This window comes from Mauremys reevesii, linkage group 6 (assembly GCF_016161935.1).
Source record: "Mauremys reevesii isolate NIE-2019 linkage group 6, ASM1616193v1, whole genome shotgun sequence".
In the NCBI taxonomy this organism is placed as follows: Eukaryota; Metazoa; Chordata; order Testudines; family Geoemydidae; genus Mauremys; species Mauremys reevesii.
Genome location: NC_052628.1, coordinates 130,100,792 through 130,116,964, shown reverse-complemented (window position 1 = coordinate 130,116,964; position 16,173 = coordinate 130,100,792). Strand labels below are relative to the sequence as shown.

The window sequence follows — 16,173 nt, the reverse complement described above, 5'->3', positions numbered from 1 at the left end:
ACACAAATGAGTTAGACTGTGGTTCCAAAAGGTGACAAGCTACAGTAATCGGTCAGCACTGATTGTCTTTTAGGGCTAACCCAGGTTGAGCTTGGAGATCTCTACTTTTGTTTCCTAGCTTCAGCCCTGTGACAGTCCAAACAGCAAAGAGATGAAGAATTTTCATGTTGGCTATCTTCCCTCCCCACCCCTTCCAGAAGTCAAGCTGATGGGATGAGTTTTCTTGCACGTAGCACCTTCATGGGTGTAAGAGGGTCTTTGTTTCACAGGGGCCCATTATCTTTGTAGTCTTCCTTGAGGGGTTGGGGAGCCACTCCTCCTGCCTCGGTTCACAAGTTCAGAGCAGGCATTTTTACAGTTATAAAGCAAAACTTGCATATTACCTTATAGCATGGGTTACAAGCATTTTACAGTCTAACACCTGTCTTGAACAATACTAACAGGTGAGCTGGTCTGGTTTCAGTGCTCAGCTGGCACCTGGTCTACTAGTGTCACAATGGTATCTGTAGAAATGCTTTTGCTTGGGGTGAAATCTGGCAAACCCACCTCAGTCCCAGAATAGTAAGATTGGCCAAGTTGTAAAATCAATACATGTGTCACATGCCCCTTGAGGCCCTCTAACTGGAGTGGTCCTGCTGAGCCCCACTTAGACGTACTTCCCTTCAACCCCCTTAGGCCAGTCTCTTAAAAGAGAAACTCTCCTCTGTTTGAAAGCTTGTCAGCAGCCATTGATGGGCAGCGAAAGAGGAGTCATGGTGGTAATAATTGGAGATATACCAATCTCCTAGAACTAGAAGGGACCTTGAAAGGTCATCGAGTCCACCCCCCTGCCTTCACTAGCAGGACCAATTTTTGCCCCAGATCCCTAAGCGGCCTCCTCAAGGATTGAACTCACAACCCTGGGTTTAGCAGGCCAATGCTCAAACCACTGAGCTAGCCCTCCCCCCACTGGTGGCTTTCCAGTGTTTAGCTCCTAAGGCAACTTCAGGTAACCTTACCTTACCGTCTCTTCTCTTGCCTTTCAGATGCAGAACTTCTTATTCCTCCAAAACTCAATAAAAACATCCAGTGGAAACTGAATCTCTTACAGTAACCTGAGGCCGAGAAATCCGGCTGGACTCTCAACTGTAGTTTATTGTAAGCTCATTGTCACCTTCATTTTGTTCTGACTCTTTTACACACGCGCGCACAATTTGTCATCGCCAACCCTGGAGAACAGGAAGAGAGGTAGTCCCCATAGAGAAGCCCTTACTGGTGCTGAGTTAGACATCTGCCAACTCTCTTCCTCTCTCCTTTGGCAGCTCTGGTGCATTGTCCCTAAGACAGCTTCCAAGCCAGCCTTCCTGCCTGCAGTAGCTCACTGCTGCCATGACCGTTCAGACATTTCAGTCATTTTAAATAGCCCAGTTTTACCCTTTTGATCCTGTATCCCTAATAGTCCAGCTGATGCATTTTTTAAGACTGTTAAACAGAGCAACAGTCTCCCTGCTGCCCTGAGCTTTGTTCTACTGTTTAAAGTTGGATGGCTGTTGCAAGACATTAGCCAAATGGCGTCTTGTTACACCAGAGTCAATCTCAGGTCACACCATTGACTGCAGTAGAGCTACTGTACTCTAGGCAACTAGGTCCTCAGTGCATCTATGCCAGTTTACACCAGCAGCAAATATGGCCCTAGACTTAGTCTGCTCTAACATACAGCAGTGTATGGCACATTGAGCTGTGTCAGTGATTATTATACACAACCTCTCCTCTTACCAAAACAGAGCATAATAAAGATATTGCTTAAACTGTGTCCCCAAACTGCCCGAGTCTGTTTGTTGGACAAATGTTGTTTTGCATGAGCACTTCAGATCAGACTGTCCACAGCCTCCTGGATACAGACATGAGCTTTCACATGGCTGGGGTCTATGAATGTTCTCCCTGGCATCCTGGGAAAGGGTGGTGCACACAAGCCCGGTACAAGTGATGTGCTAAAAGAGGGAGGGACTTACCATTTTCATCAGGCTGACAGAATAGATCTGCAGCTAGCAAATCTCCTGTGCAGAATTCCACTGGGACTCCACAGTCTGAGGGTGACAGATATTGCAATTGCATGTAGGTGATGAATGGTTTATGGACTACAGGGCCAGGGCTTGTGTGCAGCTCCACAGGGAAGGGTTGCCCCAGCTCTACAACTGGGAGGGTGCTTAGCGTGACTCACTCAAGCCACCCTCCTCCCCCCCTTGCAGCTACTGGGTTTTCCTGAGAGCAGCAGACAAAGAAAAGGGCTGCACCTAAACTGCCACAGGGCCTTCTTTCTAATCCAGCAAAGGAACAAGACCTTCTCTCCAAGGGGGCCTCAACCCTTGTGGAAAGGTTGGAAAGACTTCAGCATAGTAGGGCCCTATAGAGAGTGTTTAAATCCAGCTATTGTTTTTCTGATGATTCAGCTGTAATTGTTTTACTTTAAGAATAAATGTGCTCGCTTCGAAGGAGCTGTGTGGTAACTTGTAAGTGCTGTTCATAGGCCTCAAAGAAAGCAATGCGCGGGTGCAGGCCCTTAGGCAGACTGGCTTGTTGAGGATATCACAACATAAGGCAGGGGCTGTGTACCCTTAAACCCCCTCCCCCCCCCCAAAAAAAAAAAAAAAGGGAGTAGGACAAAGGTCCCTGCCCAGAGCCAGGTGATTGCTGGAGACCTGGTTAGCACACCTAGAGTGGACCATGGAGCTACATGTTCAGTGAATTTGAAACTCTAGTCTATGAGCCCGGACCCATTTTGGGCACTAAGGGGTAACCTATTAGTTAGAAAAATTTCATTGCGACTATAGCTGGTGGTCAGCAGCAGACTCACTGTAGATGCTGGAAGTGGTGCTGTTTTTCTATATCACTTAATCAGGAGTTTAACCTTTTTTCATTTGCAGAGCCATAAAAAAAATTCAAATGGCGGTGGGGAGCCCTTTGAAAATCTTAGACAGTCTGTGTCCCCGGACCACAGGCTGAAAACCACTGCAACAGACAATGGGTCTGAACCAGCTGCTCTATCCCTTTTACAGGGTAAATCCTCTTTTGTCAAATAGGCTACTGTGAAAATTCTTATGAAACAGTGAGCTAACAGCTGTTAATGTACAACACAGAATGCTATGAGCATTTAATAGAGCCACAGCGGAACACAGATCCAAACTTCAGTTTAGCAGCTTGGTTTGTTACCAGTATCTGAGAAAGAAACAGAGGTTCTTAGACATCTACAGTCCCCTCTGGGTGGCAGTATTGATTTTAGGCTCAATCCTATCCCCTCTGTACTCAAAAGCATTTCCTGTAGATGAAGAAAGGACCCTTTTCTTCATATTCTCTTCTGTAAACCCAGAGCTGCTGAAAGGCCTTGAGTGATGCCAAAATTGACCCTCCAGTCCAGACAGAAGACTTTCTGTCAGGGGATGCTGCTGCAATGGGGTCATCATTGGGGCACATCTTGGTCAGGTCGCTCTGGAAGCGGTCAGGGAAACCCCTCAGCATGGTACAACCTCCGCACAGCAAGATATTGCCCATCAGCTTCTTCTTGAGATCAACATCACATTTACTGAGGCAGGTCATTGTCAGCAATGGAAGCGCTGGCTGCTGTGATCCTATCAAGGATGGTTTAAAGAGCATTTCAGCACACAGGAATCTCTCTTTGCCAATGGAAATTAGGTGCCCATCTGGAAGTTCATAATCAACTTGCTGTTTCTGGAGAGGCAAACTCATGTCATGCTGAAGGTCCAGAGACGTATAGCAACACTTTTCCTTGATGTCTTCTATCACACTTAGTTGTTCCCCAGTAAATGTTTTCCCCGCCTCATTTAATAACTTCATAAGGTAATGGGTAAGGTCTGATCCAGCATAGTCTACGCGTCCAGTAATGCTTGGCATAGTATAACCTTCATAGATAGGGACCACATATGAAACGCCATGGCCACTTTCTACCACAAGAGCGGAGGTCTTTCCGTATGAATACATAGATAATCTGGACTGGTAGGCGATATGCATGGCAGGAGTGCAGAACGTTTCAAACAGCATCTCGGCATATTTCTCCCTGTTGGTGGTAGGACTCAGTGGAGGGTCTGATACCAGCACAGCATGCTCCTCTGGCTGAATCTTCATCTCTTTGTGGAAAATGTATTCCCAAATGTCTTGGACACAATCCCAATCAACAACTATGCCATGTCTCAAGGGGTTGACCAGTTTTAGGGGTATTTTCACATCCTGAAGTTCTTTTCCAACAAAGCTTTCTTTGCGATTGTCCCCAGTTTTAGCAGTCTCCTGGAAATGCTTGCCCACTGTAGATGAAATAACATGGGAGGGACGAGGCTCTCCAGCAAATCCACACTTACAGTAACCTGTGCCAATGTCTATGATCACTGCTCTAATCTCCTTCACAATCTTGGGGCTTCCCTGAGTTGATGACGCTATCCTCTTTAGGCTTTTTACTGGCCCTAACCAGTACCGCCCGTTTTGCAGGACCTTCCTGGATTGTTGCTACCGCTACAGAACTGGTGCTTCCTTTGACTGACATTTCCTTTCCTTTTGTCATAGATGTGGAGTCCCTTTGACAGTGCTGGCAGAAGCCATGGCAAGCCGAGAAATACCAGGGGTAATTCTGGAACTTTCATGCCACTGACCTCACTGATTGTGACATCAGCTGCCTGCTGCCCTTTGGGCTACAGCTTACTATTTCAGAACTCTTCTCTACTTGAGGCCTTTTGGGGGAAAGACACTGCTTGTTTAGCATACCAGAGAGCTACTGGGGTTTGGCTGCAGCTGTTTCTACCCCCATATAGCCTAAACCAGCTCTGAGGAGTAGTAGGTGACACGGGGGCTGGTCTGTGCCAGCATTCCCTCCTGCTGCTACTGGCTGTGGAACTGTGGTGGGTGCAGATACAGCAAGCAGGCATGTCTGCAACGCACATAAAACAGGGATTGTTCTAGGACATCTCTAGCACTAGCGTCAACTACATTTTTTTCAAGGAAACAAACTACCTCCTCCCCAGCCTCCTCCTGAGAAGGTCTAGATCTTTTGTGAAGTCCTTTACTAACAAATATTCCTTTGGGGCCTGATTTGTTTAATATTCAACAGGTTTCCATCTCTCAAACTGTGTGATTGTGGTAATTTAAAAAAACCCACAACGAGAGACAGCCCATGTGTTGCTGGACCCTGTCACAGTGATGGGGCATGGGTGATTTGCTTAAGAACATGCTGAAATACAGAAAGTCAGACTTGTGCTGTATAGCCCTTTTTAGCCTTATCACCCCATTCCTGCCATCTACGTGTTTGCCACTAAAATACAGAGCCGTAACAGTCAGTTAATGAAGAGGTTTGGCATGCAGTGAGGTACAACAGGGACACTGTTGTAAACCACCAAAATGAGGCTGCCTCCTACTGAACAGCACCATTGTCCATCACAACATCAATATGAAACACCTTCAGCAAGATCCAATACTGGTTTCTACCCTGTCTAAGAGGGGAAGGGGACATGGGACTGCTGTCTAAGGGGGATGGGGGCTCTCTTCAGATCCATTAGTGCCAGGGCTTGGCCAGAGCAGTCCTTGTTGAGATGTGAAATAATATCTGTCCCTTGGGTGGATGATTCCTCTGCAGTGTTCACAAGGAGCAGAACAGTATCTTAGTCTTAGCTAGTGTTATTTTAAGCAATCTTTTGCTGTGAATGGCAAAGCCAATAGTGTCACCAATTCATCCTGCTCAGTCTAATGTAGACAAGTTCTATACGGGGTTTGCAGCAGCAGTCCTGCAAGGGTGAAGGCCCTGGATTCTGACAAAGTACTGCAGCATTGAGCCCCTCAGAGGAAGAGACCAGACACCCTTAGTACAATTTGACTTACATCAGAGGTATGCTTTGTTAAACAACTGGGTTATGAACTACATCAAAAGCAAGACAGGCAGATTTTAAAGCCTAGCAGTGTGGGTGCTCAACACCGCTCAGAATCAGGTCTTGTGTCTAGAGACCTCTGCAGAGGTTAGACTTTCAGGCCTCCTGCTCAGCTAAGTGTGAGACTTAAGCATCCACGATCTCTGTGAGCTACACTAGGTATTGTGTATGGTGGCAAAGAGGCTTTTTAGTAGAGATTCCCTTTGATGGGACATCACTTTGACAATATTTTGGCAATCACCATGCCAGACCCAGTAAGAGGAACACAGCCAAGAGAGAAGTCAACTTACACGTCACTGGGAGCCACAGGGAAGTGCCCTCACCCCATACACACAACACTATAAATACCGACCTGGGAACTGTAACAGGGTGCTGGTCAAAGCTCTATGGAAGCCAGCACCAATCACCACCTAGGGCACTGGGTGCAGCTGAAACAGACGAGTGCACTTACACCTGCTGGTAGCCTGACGAGTTAATGAGTAATGAGCCCACGGGCTGAAGAACCCCGGAAGGAAAGCAGACAGTATAAAAGGCTAATCCAGGGAGCTGGAAAGGGCTTCTTAGAACTGCTGCTATGTGGTTGAAATGTACCTGGAGCGTAAGAGGAGGCAAACAAACACGCATGGTGAAGGTACCTTGGTGGACCTGTGCACTGCTTCATTCACAAAGTGGGCTGACCAGCCAGGGTTTTCTTGGAGAGGAAGGGGGAAGCCCATTCACAAGTGTGGGCTTGTCCAGGATCCATCTGTCAGCCACAACCAGGAAGGCTTGAGAGGTGGCCTGTGACAGGACAGGCTGAATCTGGAAAAGATGGAGGAGTTCATGCTCAGAAGGGGATGCGGAGGACAGTCCAGCAGACCAAGTGACAATCTGCTGGGATGGCAGGCAGAGCAACAGCATGTGTTTCAGGAGTTCATGAAGGAGCAGACCCAGATACAGCAGCAGTTATTACAAAACATAATTCCTGCCAAGGGGGAGCAGGCCTTGAACTCTAAAATGAGCCCTGGGGATAATCCAGTGTTCCTATGGATGTTCGAGAGAATCGCTGCTAGTACAAGCTGGGATAAAGTATTATGGGGGTTAGCATGAGAAACGCAATCTGCTTACATGGCATTGAGTGAAGAGCAGGCCACGAATCGCCAAGTGTTAAAGGCTGCTATACTGGACTATGTAGGCTTGTGGCCGAAAGGTACAGACAGAAATTTAGGGAAGCCACATGGACTTACGGGGGTGGGCCCAAAGCTTTCGTACAGAAGTTGAGAGATTGGGCCTACCAGTGGCTGAGTTCAAAGGGGCAAGATTTGGAAGAGGTCATGGATACCATTATATTAGAACAATTTATGCAGAGCCTCCCAGATACCGCTAAAGTCTGGATGAGGAGGCCAGCCAGAGACAATGGATGCAGCAGTAAAACTGGCCAAGCGGGCTGAAGCAAATTTCCCAAGAAAGTGGCTCGTCCCCCACAAGCAGGGAATGCGAGGGGGGGAAGAGACTAGATCCCTCAAGCAGGAAGGTCTGGGCGTGAGAGACAGAAGGAGAAAAAGGCTGTGTCAACCAGCTGGGATAGTACTTGCTACCAGTGCTGGGGGGAAATGCTACAATAAGTGGGACTGCCCATATATGTAATGTGGACTGGGGGAATTTTACAGTTAGACTGGGGTGATGGAGACATCTAGGAAGAGTGCGAAAACAATCCCTCTAAGGGTGGGCCGTAGGCCAGAGGATATTGACCTAGCAGCTGGTTGTTCACTCTTCCGGAACAGGCTGATTAAACCACAGTGATTTTGGGAGGGGGAAACCCCTGGATGTGGAATGCATACACAGGGAGAAAAAACTAATATCCCGTGGCAGTAGTCCCCTTGAAGGTATATGGGAGGTTCCAGTAGAAAGGGGTCAGGGTAGCGGAAACCTTGCCCCATCCTGTGGTCATGGGGACTCTGTGGAACACATTCCCTTTAAGGAGAAGAAAGGAGGCCTGGGGGAAAGGAACCTCAATGGGGAGTGAGGAAAAGAGGGGCTGGGATTAAACATGGACCCAGAGCCCACAAGGTGCGATATGAGAAAACCCTAAACAGAAAACAAGCCAAGAAAGTGGGTCAGAAAGGCTGGGCCAAGGAGAAGCAGGAAAGCAAAAATCCTAGAAAAATACCAACAAGCTAAGAAAGCAAGGCCTAGGTGGGGAATACCAGGCAAAGAAGCTGGAGAAGGGGATGAAGGAGCAGGGCTCACCCACATAAAGGACAATCTGAAGAAAGGGCAGGAGGTGAACCCAGATATCCCAGTTAGGGGGACTGTAGGAGGGAGTGACCCCCCAAAGCCTCAAAAGGATTTTGGTGTCTCTGGCCAGGAGGGATTTTATAATATTGTACACAGGAGGCTTGTTACCCTTCCCTTTATAGTTATGACAGGAGTAAATGTGTCTTATGCTTATGCAAAATTCTGCTAAGCACCTGATACAGATTTAATAGATTCCAATGCAGAAGGGACCATTGGGATCATCTAGGCTGACCTGTATAGCATGGGCCAGAGACCTGTCCCACAATAATGCCTAGAGCAGAGCGGTTAGAAAAAAATCCCACCTTGATTTAGAAATGGTCAATGATGAAGAATCCACCACAACCCCTGGTAGGTTGTTCCAATAGTTCATTATGCTCACCATTAAAAATGTGTGCCTTATTTCCTGTCTGAATTTGTCTAGCTTCAACTTCCAGCCTTTGGATTGTGTTACAACTAGGGCTGCCAAGCGATTAAAACAATAATCGTGATTAAACAACAATAGAATACCATTTATTTTAAATATTTTGGATGCTTACTACATTTTCAAATATATTAATTTCAGTTACAACACAGAATACAAAGTGTACAGTGCTCATTTTATATTTTTCATTACAAATATTTGCACTGTAAAAAAACAATGTATTTTTCAGTTCACCTCATACAAGTACTGTAGTGCAATCTCCTTATCATGAAAGTTGAACTTATAAATGTAGAATTTTGTACAAAAAAAACCTGCATTCAAAAAATAAAACAATGTAAAACTTTAGCCCCTACAAGTCCACTCAGTCCTACTTCTTGGTCAGCCAGTCACTCAGACAAACAAGTTTGGTTACAATTTGCAGGAAATAATGCTGCCTGCTTCTTGTTTACAATGTCACCTGAAAGTGAGGACAGGCGTTCTCATGGCACTGTTGTAGCCAGCGTTGCAAGATATTTACATGCCAGATGCACTGAAGATTCGTATGTCCCTTCATGCTTCAACCAGCATTCCAGAGGACATGCGTCCATGCTGATGATGAGTTCTGCTTGATAATGATCCAAAGCAGTGCGGACTGACACATGTTCATTTTCATCATCTGAGTCAGATGCCACAAGCAGAAGGTTGATTTTCTTTTTTGGTGGTTCGGGTTGTGTAGTTTCTACAGCCGAGTGTTGCTCTTTTAAGACTTCTAAAAGCATGCTCCACACCTCGTCCCTCTCAGATTTTAGAAGGCACTTCAGATTCTTAATCCTTGGGTCAAGTGCTGTAGCTATTTTTAGAAATCTCACATCAGTACCTTCTTTGCGTTTTGTCAAGCCTGCTGTGAAAGTGTTCTTCAAATGCTGGGTCATCATCTGAGACTGTTATAACATGAAATATATGGCAGAATGTGGGTAAAACAGAGCAGGAGACATACAGATCTCCCCAAAGGAGTACAATCACAAATTTAATTGACACATTTTTTTAAATGAGCATCATCAGCATGGAAACTTGTCCTCTGGAATGATGGCTGAAGCACGAAGAGGAACATGAATTGTTAGCGCATCTGGCAGGTAAATATCTCCCGTCAATGTCGTAGCGACTGACAGAATAAGAAGTAGGACTGAGTGGACTTGTAGGCTCTAAAGTTTTACACTGTTTTGTTTTTGAGTGCAGTTATGTAACCAAAAAAATTAATCTGCATTTATAAGTTACACTTTCATAATAAAGAGACTGCACTTCAGTACTTGTATGAGGTGAATTGAAAAATACTATTTAATTTCTTTATCATTTTTACAGTGCAAATATTTGTAATAAAAATATAAAGTGAGCACTGTGCACTTTGTATCTTGTGTTGTAATTGAAATCAATATTGAAAATATAGAAAAACGTCAAAAAATGTTATACATTTCAATTGGTATTCTATTGTTATAAATGCAATTAATTGCGATTAAATATGAGTTAATCTTGTGAGTTAACTGTGATTAATTGACAGCCCTAGATTGAAGAGCCCATTAAGTATTTGTTCCTGGAAACGGACTCCTCTTTCTTCTCCAGGGAGACCCTGTGTGGTAAGCCCGCTTGGTGAAATAAGCAGCATGCACATCCCCCCCAAAGTACCTTCACCACGTGTTTTTCTTTGTCTCCTGTTAAGTTCCAGGTACAATACAACTACAGAGCAGCAGTAATGAGGAGCCTGCTCACTAGGTTAGCCTTTTATACTGCTTGGGTTCTTCAGTGGCTGCGCTAATTACTTGTGAACTTGTCAGGCTGTTAACAGTGCCCTGTCATCCACCTCCTTCATTTCCTCAGTTCGGTTAGGGCCCGTTTTCCACCTGACTGAGCTCTACCTTCCTTATGGAGGCAGCGATCTCTCACTGCCCCTGCAGTTCTCTCATCTGCTTTTTCATGGGCCACCCGTGAGGGCGTCCATCCTCATCACAGAATAAGCACTGCTTAGGTGGAGGTTACCCCACAACTCAATTTCCTCCCATGGGTCAGCCTACAGGGACAGCCTACAGATCCTGGCTCTGGATTTGCCCGTTCCTTTGTAGAGCACACTGGGGTTTCTTCCCCAACAGACCTCTCCCACTCCAAGGGTCTCTGAGCTCCCTTAAACCTGTAAAGTGTTAAGAAGCTCAGGTAACCTGGCTGACACCTGACCCAAAGGACCAATAAGGGGACAAGAGACTTTCAAATTTTTGGTGGGGAGAAGACTTTTGTTTGTGCTCTTTGTTTTGGGGGTTGTTCGTTCTTGGGACTAAGAGGGACCAGACATCAATCCAGGCTCTCCAAATCTTTCTGAACCAGTCTCTCATATTTCAAACTTGTAAGTAACAGCCAGGCTAGGCGGGTTAGTTTTAACTTTGTTTTCTCAACTTGTAAATGTTCCTTTTGCTAGAGGGTTTACTTCTGTTTGCTGTAACTGTGAACCTAAGGCTAGAGGGGGTTCCTCTGGGCTCTTTAAATCTGATTACCCTGTAAAGTTATTTTCCATCCTGATTTTACAGAGATGATTTTTACCTTTTTCTTTAATTAAAATTCTTCTTTTAAGAACGTAATTGATTTTTCATTGTTTTAAGATCCAAGGGGTTTGGATCTGTGTTCACCAGAACTAATTGGTGAGGGTAAACTCTCAAGCCTGCCCAGGAAAAGGGGTGTAAGGACTTGGGGGTGAGGGGGAGAAATTAGTCTCAAATGTGCCCAGGAAATTGGGGGTTAAAGACTTGAAAAATCTTTGGGAAAAGGCAGAGTTCCAAGTGGCTCTCCCCCAAAATTTGAAACACGCTTGGTGGTGGCAGCTTACTGTTAACCTAAGCTGGTAAATAAGCTTAGGGGGTTTTCATGCGGGTCCCCACATCTGTACCCTAGATTTCAGAGTGGGGAAGAAACCTTGACAACTCCCCAAAAACCCTTGAGAGACTTCCCAGTCAGATACAGTACAGGACTGATAGCCCACAATGAATCTACAAAATACTGAACCTGAGGCTGCTTTATTTGTCTTCTGAAAAGTTGTTACAAAAGTGTTAGTCGTATGCTGTTTGTACTAGCAAGGAACCTTTCCAGTGTTGAATTTGTAATTCAGCTAAAAACAAAAATCTGTGCAACTTGACAAAAAGTTTTGAGGGGTTGTTTTTAGCCTTAGACTGATCAGCATTCAGAGTGATTTTTACAGTTACTTTGGCCAATGTTTCTTGAGATGTTCCTTTAGCTGTGGGATGGTAGACTGGTGTTGCTTGCACACGTGACATCTGAGGGGCAACTTGAGGAGCTCAGAGGTCCCATCTTTAACCAGAACTTTTCCTTTGGTCTTTACCATCTCTATCACATCTGAAGGAAACAAAGACATTTGGTATCTATGAACAGTGTGCACACTGCTTTACCTATACAGCATTTTATCACTGCAGAATAGGATTATTCTACCCCAACATTCCACATTCTTTCTTCAGATATTCCACCTGGAAATAGAAGAGCCTGTCCCATTGTTAAACATAAAGCCAATCAAATGCTGTGCTAGTTTTGTCAGAAAACCAATGTTACCCAATATCCAAAACTAAGCAGGACCTTCCACTTTTTTTAAACACACTGTTTAAGATTTACATTAGCTTTGAAAATACATGAAAATGATAAAATTATACATCGTGGAGTAAATTTTATAAAGTCTTTACCTTGAGAGTTTAAGAAGTATTCTGTAGTAAAAGAATTCCAATGCTTTTGTTTTTAAGGCAAGGGGAATCAAAATCCTGGCTGATTACATGGAGATGTATGTGACTGAAACACAAGTAATCATGATTTTACATTTACAAAAGAATTACACCAACGTTAGCTAGATAAGCATGTTAAAGGATTCTATCCTTTCCTACTAAGCACTGTGGCACAAGCTCACACCTGCCCTAAACAGATCCAGTTCCTCTGGATGTCTCTGGGACATATTCATCAGGGATGTAAGTTACATGTGGGATCAAACAGCTGTAAATGGTAACTCACAGGGAGTTAACTTAGACAGTGATGAAGATGGCATTAGCAAGGAAGGCAACTCACAAGGTTGTGTAAGATAAAACAAGGTGATTGGGCGGCAGAAAGAGTGCAGCCCAGAATTACTTCTAGTGCAACTCCAATGAATGCCACACTCTCAGCAGGTTGTTTTTCCGGGTGCACGACGTGTCCTGGCTGGCAACATTAAGTCGGGGACTTAGGAAGCGAGTCGGAGCCTTTTTCTCTATCTTTACTACAGATTCAACCTCCTCTCACAACCTGGTTGCAACATGGTCATCCCATAAATCAGCTGTAATTTGTAGGACAGCCTGGACCTTAACTGCTTTGTAACCAGGTTAAAGACTTGGTCAAGGCTCAAGACAAAATGTAGTTCTTCAAGATGTGATACAGACATGTATTCCACTTAGGTGTGTGCGTGCCCAGTGCACCGGAGCCAGCAAACTTTGCCTAACAGTACCCACAGGGGGCAGCACTTGCGCCTCAAGACTATACCCGCTCCTCTGGCTAGATGAAGTGGTGCTGCCTTGACCCTTCCTTCACACCGAATGCCCACAGATGCAGAGGGGATGTAGGCTGGGTCATAGACTACACATCTGCTTCACATCTCAAACAACAGTTACGCAAGTAAACATTTCTTCTTTGAGAAGATGCAGACATGCATTCCACTTAGTGAGTCGCAAGCAAGTGGGGTAAGTGAAAGACTATCAGAGTGGTACTCTTTGCGATGCAGAACAGCCACAGCCCAATTTCCTCCTGGCAGAGCACACTCCAGTGTTCTCTTCCTTGCCTATAGACTAACGCATCACACTTGTATTGTCAGGAAATACATGAACCACTGAGCCGCTGATGCAGTCTAGCAAAGTGTGACAGGTATCGTAGAGAGCCCAAAGCTCCAGCACATTGATATGCAGGAGTGAAGCTTCCTGCTCCGACCACAGACCGTGGACTCTCAGCAACCCCAGATGTGCTCCCCAACCCATCAGGGAGGCATCAGTGACAACAATCCTAGTTGGTAAGGGCAGGGGTGAAAGTGGGCCAGTATGGGTAAGAAGTGGCTGTCGGTAGTGTCCCATATGCAGCCGACATCAAAGTGCTGCCTTTTGCCCCATCCCCCCCCGTTTGGGGGGGAGGGGCAGCTGCCCCCAGACCCAGCAATTTAAAAGCGGCTGGAGCCAGGCCCCCACAATGGTAAGTCTTCTATGTTACCTTCACCCCGGGTAAGGGAACATCCTGAACCATCTGCCAGGATGGAGTCTAGGATCAATGGAGGGAGGCAGAGCAAACTGTCCAAAGGGTGAAGGGTTGGACGGTAGGCTGAACCAGCTGAATGAATGCAGACATGTGGCTCAAGAGCCTCGGGCACTTCTGAACTGTCATGGAAGGTTGAGACTGCAGACTGAGACAAAGGCACCAAATCATCTGAAAATGGTCAGTCAGCAAAAATACTCTCGAACTCACAGAGTCTGTTAAGGCCCCAGTGAACTCAATTTTCTGAGTGGAGACCAATGTTGACTTTTCAGTGTTTAGGATGAGATCCAGAGGGTTGAGGAAGCACAGCATAACGTGTACGTGAGAAAGAACTTCTCTGGACCTGCCCCTTAGTAGCTAGTTGGCCAGATACAGGAAGACAAGGATTCCCTTCTTCCTGAGGTACGCTGTCACCATGACCATACATTGGGTAAAAACCTGCGGGGCAGAAGACAGACTGAAAAGAAGGATGTGCACTGAAAATGGTGGTTCACCATGACAAATTGGAAAAATCTTAAGTGGCTTGGGAGAATCGCCACATGGAAGTAAGTGTCCTGAAGGTCCAGAGCAGCAAACCAGTTATTTTGAGACAACATGAGGAGGGATACTGCGAGGGGACCATTCAGAACCTGAGGTCTCTGATATATTTGTTGAAGTTGCAGAGATTGAGGACAGGGAACCAGATTTGGGAACCAGAAAGTACCATGAATAAAAACCTTGACACTGGCACTCCGGAGGGACCTCATCCACAACTCCCAAAGCCAGTAGTGACCAGACCTGCTTGAGCAGTATCTCATGAGAGGGGTCCCTGAAGAGGAAGAGACAGAGTGGGGAGGTAGAGTGCAGGAGAATTGGATAGCATAGCCCAATGTGATGGTATTTAGGGCCCAGCTGTTGGTGGTAACTGAGCACCAAACATTGTGAAAGTGAGCTAGCCTGTCCCCAAATGTCAGGGACCAGGGTAGTTGAAGTCACAACTGGACCTCTGCTCTGCACAAACAAGTCAAAATGGGTGCTTGAGGGGGGGAGGGATAGCTCAGTGGTTTGAGCATTGGCCTGCTAAACCCAGGGTTGTGAGTTCAGTCCTTAAGGGGGCCACTTAGGGATCTGGGGCAAAAATCAGTACTTGGTCCTGCTAGTGAAGGCAGGGGACTAGACTCAATGACCTTTCAAGGTCCCTTCCAGTTCTAGGAGATGGGATATCTCCTATTATTATATGTCAACTGGCTGAACCCAGAACCTGAATGTCTCTGCCCCTGGGACCTAGGCCCCTTTCTGGGGTAGTTCCACTTTCTCAGGGGAGGAAAAGATTGTCCAAAGAGGCAGTGCAGGCAGTATTGTTGCTGCTGACCACCATACTGGCAATTTTGCACTGCCTGTGTATACTCCCCCAAGGAACATACAGTAGCCCTAGAATCCTTGAAGGATTTCAGTTTTGTCTGAAAAGAGAACCTGACCGTTGAAGGGCAAGTCCTATATAGCCTGATGCACATCTGGAGCAATACCCAACTTTTGCAGCCAGAATGCCGTCCTCATGGTTACCACTGAGGCCATCACTCTGACTGAAGTATTCACTACATCTAGCACAAACTGTAGCAACGTTCTGGGCACCAAGAAGCCCTCAGCAATAAATGCCTGAAATTCCTCCCTGGAGGTTTCAGGCAGCTGGTCTGTAAATTTAGACAGTCGTCCAATTTACCTGTGCCAACAGTAAAAACGGCATAGCCAGCACCCAGTATGCCTCCATTGTCTCCAGTGCTGGGAGTGGCGTCAGTCCCAACATCAGCAGACAGTGTAGAGGTGGAGGGCAGGGAGTGCCACCACAGTAATAGCAGCAGCATGAAATGCAGCGGTGCTAAGGAGTTTTCTGGTGCCAATGAGGTCTGTTGTGCTGAGCCCGGCAACAGACTCACTGCCACAGATGGTGGTAAGGCAACATCAGGATGCAGTACCAACAGACCCAAAGGTTCAGCGGCCTGTCCGGACAGCAAAGCTGTGGATGACATAGCTGTGGAGAAGTCCTGAACCAAAGCAGAGCTCGGGATGGAAAGGCAGAGGAGGTCCACCATCGCTGCCACCTGATATGCTGCTGATGTGGACACCATCAATGTCAGCATTGCCCTTGTCAGTACCGTACCGGACTCAACGGATGCCCTGGGGCTGGAACCAGGGTCAGCAATATGGGGCCTCTCATATCCCTATGTGGTACTGGGGAGTGGCTGAACAGATGCTCCATCCCACGTGCCAGCAGTGGCCATACTTTTCCTGGAGGAGTAAGAAGAGTCTCCT

General features: G+C 46.1%; 3 protein-coding genes across 3 annotated transcripts in view; 1 reads left to right on the top strand and 2 right to left on the bottom strand.

The window, feature by feature from the left end:
- The window catches only part of LOC120407631 (elongator complex protein 1-like), a 126,160-nt gene extending 124,368 nt beyond the window's left edge, over positions 1-1,792 (top strand). Inside the window, exon 37 of the mRNA XM_039543395.1 lies at positions 1,026-1,792. Within this exon, the coding sequence (XP_039399329.1) occupies positions 1,026-1,093 (68 nt within the window). The 3' untranslated portion in view covers positions 1,094-1,792. The remainder of the gene's footprint in view (positions 1-1,025) is intronic.
- Positions 1,793-3,100: 1,308 nt separating this feature from the next.
- LOC120407630 (actin-like protein 7A) lies at positions 3,101-4,627 on the bottom strand. Its single transcript, XM_039543394.1, is given in 2 exon segments — positions 3,101-4,398; positions 4,400-4,627. Coding segments are annotated over 2 exon segments (1,266 nt in total). The 5' UTR covers positions 4,550-4,627; the 3' UTR covers positions 3,101-3,282.
- A 6,990-nt stretch (positions 4,628-11,617) lies between these two features.
- The window catches only part of LOC120407752 (aprataxin-like), a 29,886-nt gene continuing 25,330 nt past the window's right edge, over positions 11,618-16,173 (bottom strand). Inside the window, 3 exon segments of the mRNA XM_039543745.1 lie at positions 11,618-11,970; positions 12,309-12,356; positions 12,359-12,411. Coding sequence (XP_039399679.1) covers positions 11,816-11,970; positions 12,309-12,356; positions 12,359-12,411 — 256 coding nt within the window. The 3' untranslated portion in view covers positions 11,618-11,815.